The sequence below is a fragment of the Chelonia mydas genome, chromosome 27 (assembly GCF_015237465.2).
Source record: "Chelonia mydas isolate rCheMyd1 chromosome 27, rCheMyd1.pri.v2, whole genome shotgun sequence".
NCBI lineage: Eukaryota > Metazoa > Chordata > Testudines > Cheloniidae > Chelonia > Chelonia mydas.
Genome location: NC_057860.1, coordinates 11276522 through 11288576, shown reverse-complemented (window position 1 = coordinate 11288576; position 12055 = coordinate 11276522). Strand labels below are relative to the sequence as shown.

The 12055-nt window shown below is 54.8% G+C and overlaps 1 protein-coding gene across 25 annotated transcripts in view; it reads left to right on the top strand.

Moving 5' to 3' along the window:
• SRCIN1 (SRC kinase signaling inhibitor 1) overlaps positions 1 to 12055 on the top strand; it is a 180072-nt gene that overhangs the window by 166361 nt on the left and 1656 nt on the right. For 13 of the 25 annotated variants that reach the window (XM_043536625.1, XM_043536616.1, XM_043536623.1 and 10 more), the window contains 2 exons: positions 2286 to 2423; positions 7182 to 12054. In XM_043536625.1, coding sequence (XP_043392560.1) covers positions 2286 to 2423; positions 7182 to 7373 — 330 coding nt within the window. In that variant the 3' untranslated portion in view covers positions 7374 to 12054. Of the gene's footprint in view, positions 1 to 2285; positions 2424 to 6525; position 12055 lie in introns of those variants that run through there. The other 12 variants (XM_043536634.1, XM_043536628.1, XM_043536624.1 and 9 more) reach the window with 6 other exon arrangements.

Below are 12055 nucleotides of genomic sequence, written 5' to 3'. Positions count from 1 at the left end.
GAGAATTTTCCCGTTCATTTCGGAACATGTCAAACCGTGTGTATAATTGGGACCCCTCCAGGGGAGGGGGATTAGGGTGATCTTGGTGTAGAAAGGAACAGGGAGGGAGTCAAGTTATTGATCGAAGATGGGATCTGGCTGCAGCGTCAACATCCAGGTTTGGGGAAAAACCCCTAAAGTCGAGGGACTTTTGGAACCTGGTTTTTGGCTCCGACATCTAATTGGGCTTGGAGCTGTTTGCAAAATGTGGGGGCTGGATCCAGGCTTGGATTTCAAACCTCCCCAGCAGTACAAGGGTATTTGGCTCTGCGAGTAGGTTTGGGCCCATCTCAAACACGGATTTTTGGTCAACAATTTCTAACCCGGATGCCTAAAATTAGGCACCCAATTCCACAGTTAGGCACCTAAATCGAGGGCCTGGTTTCAGAGGTGCTGAGCACCTGCAGTTTCCAATATCCTCAGCTGGAGCTGTGGGTGCTCAGCATTCTTGTGCCTCTCCAGGCAATCCCGTGTGAGCACATTGGCTTTTATCGTTGTGCTTTCTTCATGGGGCTGCTGGTGGTGCATGCCACGCTTGAGAGGAAAGATTCCAGGCCAGATTCTGGAGTAAATCTGGACTCACTCCCTCCAACTGGGTGCGCGAGGGGCTGCATCTCCACTCCGATGTCAGGTCCTCTCCTCCTCTGAAATCCCAGGCATGTTCTTCCCCCAATCTCGGCACTCGGACATTTGCCGTCCACGCTCCCAGGAGACAAGAGCGTCAGGTCCTTGGGTAATTTGTATCCCGAGGTGCTTAGGGATGCTGCGAGGGTGTGGATGTCACACATCACGGGTGGATCTGAGCAGAAGGCGCCATACGTGGTGGTGGTGGTGCCCCTGCAGCCCGCTGGGAAACAAGCCCCCCCACTCACTGGGAAGTGCAGTGAAGTCATTTGGAAGGCCGGGCGCTGCATGGCAGGGGCTCTGGTGGCCTGTTTCCAGCGTGGGGCAGTACTGAGGGGATGCTTTTCCAATGCCAGAGAATCTCATGGGGCTCCCCCGCCCCCAAGAGAAATTTAACCCCCAAAACACCAGAAGGCCCCTTAAGACTCACTTGTTTTCTGTCTCTCTGATGGAGAGTAAGGATGTGGTAACTGCATAAGTGTGCCGCCTTTTGGACATCTCTGTCCTTCGCCTCCTGTTTAGGGTGACCCCTCTCCCCAAGGCACATTCTGCCCCGAAGTTTGGGGGTGCGGAGAGCCAGGGTTTTGGTTTCGCTCCATGTTACAGACCTGGGGCCATGAGCAAAGCTTGGCTCCCGACCAGAAATTCCCACACTTTCCATGCTGCCTGGGTCTGAGGCTGTGGTGATGGGCCTCAGTGCCAGCACGGGCCTCCCCAAGGTTCAAAAATCATGAGTCAGGCCCAGCAAAATTGTTGGATTTTTTTTTAATGTTAGATTTGTGGTTCTTTGTCTTTGCCTTGTGGCTTTTGAGCCTTTAGGCTCCCGCTGGGAGGGGGTCATGATTTCAAATGTCAGTCTGCTGCCTCCCGTTGTTTCAGACTGAAAGCCCAGATCCTCTCCTCATGCTGTGACGCTCGGAGCCAGGGCGCTGATCAAAACACCAAAGCTCACGTGACTTTGAAATGGCAAGAGCTGGCAAGGCTGGAGCCGCCAAGAGTGCTCCGGGCCAGGAGCCATGGGTTGGCACAGCCGGGCTGGATCAAAGCAAGGTTCTCCTGGAGAGAGTCTTGCTGTGCCGGAAATGAAGCCCGTGGCTTGGGGGTGTGGGGGGAGGATCCTACTAGTGAAAAGCAGCAAACCCAGGCACAGATATGCTGGCGGGCCCATTGCACGGTTCTCGAGGAGCCTTAAAGTGCGTGCCAGCCCCCTTCCCAGAGGGGCTGCGTTTACCACTCAGTCCACTTAGGGGTGAGCTTTTCTAAAGAAGTTGGGCCCGGATCCTCAAAGGGGTTTAGGCCCCTAATTAATAGCAGTTAGGACCCTAAATACCTTTGAGGATCTAGGCCGTAACGTTGGCCTAAGTCTGCTCCCACTGAGGGACCGATTTCAATGTGGGGTAGGTCGGTGCGGAGCGTTGATGAAAATCTCACCCCTGTGGGCATCGCAGGGGGCCTCTGGATCTCATTCACAAACCACTGCAAGATCTTCCCCCAGGAAGCAAGGCCGGGAATGCTGCTGGCCGGCCCCAGCCAGCTGCCTCCCACACCCGGAACCGGAGCGAGCGTTAGGTTGGCTCATAAGTGCGTCGGATTTAACCCCCAAACCCCGTGTGTTTCAACAGAGTGGCGGCGTTTCCATACCAGCCATGAAGATGGTGAATCCAGCCTCCCGGCTGAAGCAGAGCCAGCAGGCAAGCCCGGACAAAAGCAAACACATAAAGCAGAGAATGGAATACATGCGGATCCAGGGACCACAGCAGGTAGTTTATCTCTAGAGCAGCCGCTCCTCTCTGTTAGCCGCAGGGGGACACAAAGACTGGTTAGGAGCCCTGCTTGTCTCTGTACGTCTGCAGGGGAGGGTGGGAGGAACTTGCCCGAGAGCCTGTGCGATCTGACAGCACAAATTTTCTGTTGCTGCTTTTTGCTCTCCTGGAGCCTGCCACAGGTGAGGGGGGGAGGTATCTGTCTACGTGGGGGAGGCAGGTGACTCGGGGGAGGTGAGATGTGCAATCAGCTCTGCTGACCCCCACCACGACGGCTTCCGCAGCATTAAACTGGGCACTGAGCTGAGACCAGCAAACTCATGTCTCGCGTGGTGTGAGGGTTGAAGTAGGATTCGCATCTCCCCCCGAGCTCCCTGCCCCAGCTTCATTTCCACCCTCCTCCCATCGGTTCGGGAGGGCCATGTCTATCAGTCACCCTTTTCTAAGAAGGAGAGACATGGATCACTTTGACCTTAGATCCTAGACAGGCTTGAAGCCCCTTCAGAGCCCATCGTGCTCATGATGGCAAATGGGTAACCCCCCACCCCACCCCCAGTGCTCCCCACAAAGTGATCTTGTGGGTCCCTGAATCTGCTGTTGGATCCACAAAGCCATGCCGGGTGGGCCCAGTCTTTGTCCAGAGGAGGCGCTCTCCTCTGGTGTCTCCTGGTGCGTGCGGCTCTTTACAGGCCGCTTGGGGAGAGGAGCGGGGATTTATGGCCGGGGGCGGTGGGGTGGGGAGCTGACGGTCAAGCTGGGGAGACTCTCCTGTGGAACGAGGTGTTTGGTGGCTCGGCTGTTTTCAGAGTCCGACCTCAGAGCACTTTGCCGTTGAGCTCGGCAAGGAATCGGTAGCCGGTTGATGCCCTCTCCAGACTCCGCCCACAAACATTAGCCACGCCCAGTGCTCTCCATTAGCAAGACCCCAATGGATGCTTCCTAAAGGTGTGGGGGAGACTGTCTCTCTCCCTTCTCCGGCCCCCTCCAGATATCCTGCTCCCCACCCATCTTCGCCCAGCACACTGCAGGCTCCCCCCGTACACACAGCCCCAGAGCTAGGCCCATTCACGGCTCTGCAGTGGGCTGTGGGGGTTTCGCGGCTCCAACCTCCGCAGCAGTTCTGGGACCGCGTGCTTTCCGAGGGGGACATGCGAGACAATGGGCAAAGGGGGCTGTAGGGCAGTTGGATGAAGATTTGGAGTAGACCCCCCCCCCCCCCCCCCCGGGCGCCTCCCCACTCCCCGTTCCACGCGGGCTTGTCTGCGGTAGCATTGAGCGTGCAGCTGGGTTCACTTGCTTCTGTTGTTCTTGCCGATGCTAACAGTGCTCACAGTGGCTGTCCAGCTTTCTGAAGCCACAAGGCAAGGTAACAAAAGCCAGTTTCTAGCCCTTCAACCTTCCCCCGCCCCCGATCTTCCCCTCCTTCCCCTCCCTGACTGACACCCCGCTCCCCACCCCTTTTTTGCCCGATTGCCCCCAGCACCAGTGGCCAGCCCTAGCCTCCTGGCCCCCAGTCCCTGTCCCTGCTGAGCGACAGCACCCTGGGGATGGCTTGTCTGATGTCCCGCCCTCCCCCACCCTGCAGTCTGTGTTTCAACCCCTCCCCCAATCCTCCTGAAAAATCCCAAATTTTGCTTGTTCGGGTGTAACAAAACCCAGTGGGTACAAGGGCGGGTTCCCCCACTCCCCTGGCCTGGCCGCCGTGGCCGCGCTGGGTTTTGAGCCACGTCTCGTGAGCAAAATGGACCCGTCCCCGAAAGGATCTGAGCTGCTTCCTTTGCACGTTCCCCACCCACACTTCCTGCAGTGCTAACCGGGGTCCGCACTCCTAGAGCCCAGCACAGGTGCTGTTTGTCAGTTCCCGGGAGAGCCGGCTCCCCGCCGAGAGGCAGCCCCCAGCCCGTCGTGGTGCTGTTGAGCTCTTTCCGCAGGATGGGGATGTCTGTGCATGGCCAGACTCCCTGCACTCCACCCCCCCATTCCAGCTTGCAGCGTTACACTGGCCCATGACAAGCAGGGGTGTCCCCCACACAGATACCAAATCCCTTAATATGTTGTGTTCTCATGACGACGATTTGGGGGCTGATTTCCAAGGCACAGATCCGCGTGAGGAGCCCGAGTCCCTTTGCCGGTCCGTGGGCGCCTGACTCCTTTGTGCCTGGCCTGGGGAATTTTGCTGGGCTCACAGGACTCAGAAGGACCAGTCGGGAGCTGCAGTTGGGGCACGGAGGGGAGGGGAGATATCCTCCCTAGGTATGGAGAACAGACAGGTAACACCGCAGAGGCAGTTACCCTAGACCCACCCCATCACCCCACTGCAGACCAGAGTAGCTGGCAGGGAAACCATCATGCCCTGGCACCAGGCCTCTGGCCACCATCGGATGACAGGACGCTGGGCTATCGGTCTGATCCAGTGTGGCCACTGTTACGTTCTTCTGTCCTCTCTAGATGCTAGAATATACCTAGGGCCACAGATACCTAAGACCTCCTAGACCTTCTCTTCCATTTGCCTGCCGGTGCAGGATTGTGTCCTCACGTACATTTCCTCATGCCTTGGCCAATCCAGGGTTTCAAGGCTGTGATTAAGGCAACTGTCTAAGGCAGTGTTTCTCCACCGGCGGGTCAGGAGCCTCCTGGGGAATCACAAAAAAGCACGAGAGGGAGCGGGGGTGTCATAAGACATTGCTCGTTTTATTACAGTCTAGAGCAAAGAAAATCTCGCTCTCCCACGCCACGCTTGTGGGCCGTGTGTTCTCTGGCAACCTCTCACTACGCACACACAAATAACGGCCGCACCATTAGCATTGATATAGGGTTTTTTTTTTTTTAACTCTTATAGTTGCAAAAATTGTTGATTTAGTATAAAGGGGCTGTTAAGCTGAAGAAACGCTCGCCAAAGGGGTTTGGAGTAGGGCGTCTAAATGAGCTAGGCGCACAAGTCCCTTTGACTTTGGGAAAAATCCCATTATAGGGCACCACAAATTAATGGGAGTTTGGCACCCAGGTCATCTAGGCGGCTTGGAAAATGTCCAGGGTGCCGTCCAGAGGCCGCACCCAATGCATCGCACCATGGGGGCGTCTTTGCAGAGTCCCAGCCTGACCTTGCCCTATTCTGATTTCCCCCCACCATCTCTCTCAGCCAGAAGCTCGGTGGCTCCCCAAGTCCTTTCCCCCACCGCCTCGAGAGTCACACGCTTTGTGAAGCCCCACTGTGGGCCCCGCCGTGCAGCTATTGCTCGGCCAGAGCCTGCCCCAAAGCCTGCTGTGGTCAAAGGGAAGCTTTCCATTGCCTTCAGGATCACACCTTTAAGCATTCCTCATGCCTTGGTCATACCGGCTCCTCTCTGCATGTAGGGGCCAGCGACACAGCAGACCTCTCTCCCCTTCCATCTACGGACAGGGCGGGAGGAGGAAGGTCTTGCAAGAGAACCTGTGGGTTTGCCTCTTTCCTAGCAGGTTACATAGAGCTGCCGAGACCCTTCGCGTCGTCTCTGTCAGTCACCGGTGTCCCTCACCGGGAGCTTCGCTTGGGCAACATGGACTACTCTATGTCAATGCTTCATAAAGTTTTGGGGTGCTGTCCTCGTTCCCCACGCTTAGGCTAACCCAGCTTGGTGGGGGTCGGGGGGGGGGCAGAGTCACGTTTTTGGAGGACCTACCCCTATCCCCCACCACCCGTGGCTTCTGAGGCTGCTGGATCCCAACACAGGTCACTGAACACCCTCCCCAGCCAAGCGATGCTCCCCAGGGTTCACAAGCGTCTGTGCCCGACCGTCCCTTTCGTTTGCCCCTGTGGAAAAGCTCTGATAAACAGCACCTCTGCAGCCACCTCCCCGCTCCTCACCCCCCTGGAAATCCTGCCTTCCCCCACGCAGCTGTGATGCAGCTAACTTGAATATAGTCGTTGTTCTAACATGCCGTGCATGCCCAGTCTAACATTTCAATTCTTGTTCCCCCCCTACCCCGACCTTTCTCTCCTGTCTCCCTCTGCCTGCCTGCCTCTCTGTGTGCGTGTGTGTCCGTCCGTCTGTCTGTCTGTCTGTCTCTCTCTGTCTCTCGCTCGCCTTCTCCTCTTGGTGATGCTCCTTCCCTCATCCAGTAACCCCGTGGAACCAGATCATCTCGTGCTCTGTTTGTGGTGTGGACCTTTTCCCAGCTGCTCGACCTCAGGCCTAAATCAATGCTGCTTCTGAACAAATTCCTTAAAAACAAAACAAAAAACTGTTTGATTCCCCCCACCCCCTTCCTCCTCCTCCTCCTCCTTGAATCTTGCTTTTCTTTCTAGGCCGCTAGATCATCTAAAGAGGCTAGTGGGCTGAGTGAGACTTCCAGTCCAGTCTCAGAAAAAACTACTCCTGGCAGAACATCCATCCCTGTATTGACTTCCTTTGGGGCAAGGAACTCATCCATTTCATTCTAACGCTCCTTGCCAACTTCTCATTCAACTGTTCTCCTCCTTACTGGGGCCTGGCTTCTCTCTTCCTTACACTCCTCCCTTGGACTGTCTTCTTGAGGCAACTTCAGAGGTCACCAGGTGTCCCTCTAGCTTTTTATTTTAATTGTCCTGCTCCACTGTGGCCGACCTTCTGTCTCACTTCCTGCTCCAATATGGCCGACCTGCCACTTTCTGTTTCTTCCTCTCTTTTTTTTTTTTTTTTTATTGTTGTTGTTGTTCTTTTTGTTGGTGGTTTTTTTATTTTTTCTCCCCTCTCGACACCTCCTTTTTTCCACCCTGGCGTTTTTTGTTTATTTAAGAGCGCTAAGAACTTCACTCCGCCCGTTTCACGAGCTTCAAGCAACGACGACGGTGCGCGGCGCCAGAACCTGCCACGCCTTGTTCAAGGGGGACCAGAACAAAAGCAGAAGGCTGTTGACAGGGGAAGGGAGGGTGTTGGGGGGGAAGCGGCTTCTGAAGACGTCTCAGAAACCCGCCGATCTGACTGTTAATGCTGCTGCCACTCCGTTTTTTTTTCCTTAAAGTTTTTAAACAGCTGTAACTGTGATTAATCCTGTAGGAGACTGTGCTGCAGTCCTCTAGCCAAGTCTTCATGGGTCAGTGGTGTTTTGACTTTGGAGCCTGTGTGTGCAGCTTTTCCGTTGGGCTTTTGATTGTTGACTTGCTGAAAGGTCACCGCTGTACTGAAGGCCGCCAGGGCTCATCTTGCAAGAAGCCAGCGGGTCAGTGTTTGCATTAGCTTCGCTGTCTCTTTCTTCCAAGGGTTTCCAAGGGAAACACCTAAGAGGGTTTAGTCTGTGAGATTGCCTGGTGCTTCGCAACTGGAAAGACCAAAGGTCGGGGCATGTCGGTGGCGGGGAGGCAGAATGTTACTCCAAGAGACGTGGCTGAAACGGGTAGAGAAATTGGAATGAGACGGGGACGGTTCCTGAAGGAGTCAGGTTTCCCGTCATCTTAGTTTCATAATGTAGCACTTTAAAGGTTTGGTCAGTTCCTTCCTGTAGTGAGAGAGAGAGAAACTGGCGGGGGCAGCCCAGGACTGCGTGGAGCAGAGGGGTGATGCTGAACGGCGAGGCCAGGGGCAGAGTGGCATGGAAGGGGCTGATACTGCCAGGCATTGATGATGTTGGACTGAGGGACGTTGGAGGAGAGCTGAATTCAGCGAGTGGGGTGGGATGGGGAAAGACAGAGTAGCCCAGGTGGGAAGGGCGAGGTTGGAAGCCCTAGATCTCAACTGGGGGAGAAGGGGCGTGACCCCAGCAAGGATCATGGGTTGTAACCGCCCTGCCCTTCCATATTAGTCTGCACGGCAAAGGGCGCGTGCCACTGTACTAAGCAATATACTGTGTGCCCAGATGGGGGTTTAAATGTGGAGGCTGAGAATGCTGCTGGAGTTTAATGCTCCTGGTCCACCTCCTGGCCTCTGCATGGACTCATGGGTAAGTGGGGGTTGGGCATGATGGGGCCTCGCCTTGGGCTGACGGGGGGTGACAGTCCCCCACCGGGCCCTCTGAAATCTAGAGCAATCAGCTCTGGTCAGGCAGGGCTGCATGGAACATGCCAGGGGCTAGTAGGTGGTTTTCACCAGCAGCAGCTCCTGGGGGCTGTAATGCCCAGGAGGCGAGCGAGGGGAAAGAATGCAAAGTACAATAGGCGAGGAGCGGCCCTGGCATCGTGGCTGTAACGAATGCACTGTATAGCACGGCGAAGGGCTGGGGCTTGTTAGAGGAACCCGAGGGAGGGAGATGGGGAACGAGATGAGAAGAGCCGCAGGTCCAGCGGCCAACGCTGGGTCTCTTGGGCTCAGTCTGGAGCCACGGAGAACGGGCACAAAAGAGGGTCACATGCCATGGACTCAAATAGGTACGGGAGAGGTTTGTTAAAGTACAATACATACGTGTGTGTGTGTGGGGTGGGGGTGGGGGGGATGGCCAGTCACTGGACAAACAAAATGTAAGCACAGATTATACCTAGGGGAATCTATGCGAGCTGTGTGTGCGTGTGAATATCCCAAATGCTGTCGTGTAGAGTGCGGACCACGTGCAACCAGAGTACGGAATCGAATCACTTCTTTCGTTGGCTAGTGCGTCGTCGGTTTTCAGTTCCTTCTCTCTTTTTTTTCTTTCTTTCTTTCTTTCTTTCTGTTTTGTATGGCGATCATTTTTGTACAAAGAGAACGGGCCTTTTTTTGAATAACAAAGAGAAAAGAAAAAAAAAAAAAGAACCGTAATGCAATTTCTTTGGATTGCAAAAAGCAACTCTTTACATTTAAGTGAAGTGTCTTAACATTTTATATTGTTTTAAAAATATATTTACATATTATATATATATAAAATATACGTAATATAAATATATATATATAAATATTTAAACGAAGAAGAAATAAAAGAACTCTCTTCACGTCTGGTATATGAGGGGGGTGGATCTTCTTCCCTGGTGAAATTGTTGCTTTAGAAACGCAGCTTTAACCCTAATGCTCAGCTTACCATCCTGTTTTTCCTAGACCTCTCCCTGTTGCCTGTCACTCCCCCCTCCCCCCGCTTACATTTTGTGTGCACGGTGGGAGAGGCTGGTATGCATCTGGAGCGAGCCCCTGGTGCCTGTGTGTGACACCAAGCAGCGGGACAGGGTGTCGGTGGCAGGGATTGAACCTGCGACCTCTGGATTGTAAAGTATGACCTTTAAAGCCCAAGTCTTGGGGCTCAAGCGGGCTTCTTACCCGCTGTGGCCTGGCCACCAGTGGGGAAAGGGGGGGGCTAGAACGGAACACCCAGCCGGTTACAGTTGCCCCAGCTCCCTTGTAGCAATTTTTAAGAGGCGGGGGCCACACGCTGTAGGCAGAGTCAGGCACACACTGGGCTGGTGGGTCTTTTTTCCCCCTGGGAGGAGCAAGATAAAAGGAACAGCAAGAGGCGGACTTAGCGCCACCCACTGGGCAGGGAGGGGAAGGAGCCGTCCCAGCTCTTAAAGAAGGGGCTGGTTTTACAGCGCGAGTATTTCCCCCTTGCCCGGCATTGTCCAAGCCCTTCCCCACCCCAGGGCCAGCTCCTCCCACGGCCGGGCCAGCGTCAGCCCCAGGAAGTCCTACCCCCCTCTCTGCACCTGTGCCCCTGCCATGCACTGGGCACCCGACTGCTCCAGGGGGGCTGGCTCAGCGCCGCACGGCTCGGCTCGGCCTCACACGCTCGGGCAAGAGGCTCGGGCGTGGCCTTTCGGGACGCGGGATGAGCCGGATCCAGGCTCCTTCCTCGCAGCAGTAGCCAGAAGTTGAAGCATTAATTTTATTTTTCATTACCAAAGCAAAACATTGTAGCAAAACTGAGCGCGCTCCTGGCTCGCCCCCACCCCCGGCTACCCCCCCTCCACCAGCCCCCCCCCACTTCCTCCCCCCAGTCATCATCCCGCTGGCTCACTGAACCCCCTGCCACAGCCTGCCTAGGGCCAGGCCAAAAAACCCATCACTGCAAAGGCAAAGACGAGGTAGTGTCATGGCTTGTCTCGTGGCCACGGAGCCCGTCGCTAATGACGGACGGGTGCCCACCAACCAGGCCTTGCCAGGATGGGGGGAACCCTGAGGGCAGAGCCCCCAGTATTAAGGAGGGCCAGATACCCTGGTGAAGGCCTTCCAGCTCCCATGGGGGGGGGGGGGCACACCTCCCATTGTGCCTCAAGGTAGGGGGCTGGACCAGCTCGATGCTGCTGCTGGGGGCCAGTGCCGCACTTGACTGCTCCTGCCGGCGTGTGAGTCGCAAGGGTGGGGAGGCTTAAAATCGAAATGCTGGCATAGCCCCCACCCCTGTAGCTAAGGGCTAGGGCCCTCCCCGCCCCACCAGCACTGCCCCCTCCCCACTGGAGGGGACAAGGTGCTTTTAAAACCCAGTCAGGTAAACCACAGCCCCCCCTCCCTCCCTTCCGGCCTCACCTGGGCGTGCGTGACTCACGTGCATCCTGGCCTCGCTCCAGCGGGAACTGGCTCGCGGGCCCAGGCAGCTGTCACTACATGAGCAACAGATGTTGCATCTGGTGGCAGATTTTTTTCCCCCCTAAGGCACAAGGTGGGGGGGGGGGGCAGGGGGAACATGGTCAAAAGCACCTAAGGCCCAGCGCCTTCATGGCACTTTTGCACCTAACGCCCATTGGCTTCAGTGGGCATTCAGCAGCGAAGCACATTTCAAGTTCTGGGCCTGAGTGTCTTGGGCGATAGGGAAGAAAAGAAAAAAAATCAAGGGGCTTTTGAGAATGCTTCACGCGGCACGTAGGCCCAGGTGCCTAACTCCCATTGGCTTTTAAGGGGACTTGGGCACCTTTGAACAGCTGCCCCAAAGGTGCACGTGTTTAAATGTTTACAGCTATGTGAGGTGACCTGCTGCAGCCTCCTGTGTGCTGCAAAGGCTCCCCTCGCACGGGGGCCACGGCCAATACTGTCGTGGTTGCCCCCATTAACTACCCACGCTAGGCTGTGGCTTTGGAGGGCCTGACTTAATGTCGATTAGCTTCGTTTCCTGCCCCAGCCCTGCCACGGTTAAGCAGACTAGTCTTCTGCGTGTGTGTGTGTGTGTGTGTGTGTGTGTGTCATCTTCATGGCATCACTCCACTTGTGTGTGAGACCAACAATCACAGCGTGTTGATTTAACAATAAACCCACTTTAGTTTGACTTTTAAATTAAAAAAAGAAAAAGTTAAAAAAAAAACTCAAAAGGCACCACCCGAGTTACGCATGCCTCGCTGGAGTCGCTGCTGCATGCCACCCCTTGCTTTCGTCGTCTGAGGCTGTATGTTGGGGGGGGGATTTTGAAAGGACAAAAAAAGAAAACTTTAGATGCTGTTTTCAGGGTTTCTACAACGTCGTGTGTGTCTCTCTCTCTCTCTCTCTCTCTCTCTCGCATGAATTTTATTGTGAACTGTTTTGAGAAACAAAACAAAACAAAGCTGGTTGTAAAGGACAGGTCTGGAGTCTGTATGTTTTTGAAAATCTTTTTCTGGCTTCTGTCTGTAGCGTAGGTCTATGTATAAACTATATGGATGCCATGGATCGTTCTGTGAGAAATGTGATCATTGTAACTTGAAAAATTCCAAATGACAAAGGGTTGCTTTTTCTTTTGCCTTTCCTTTCTTATTTTCTTTTTTATCAGAGTGTCTGGCTTTAATAAAACACTTTTTTTTTTCTCTATAG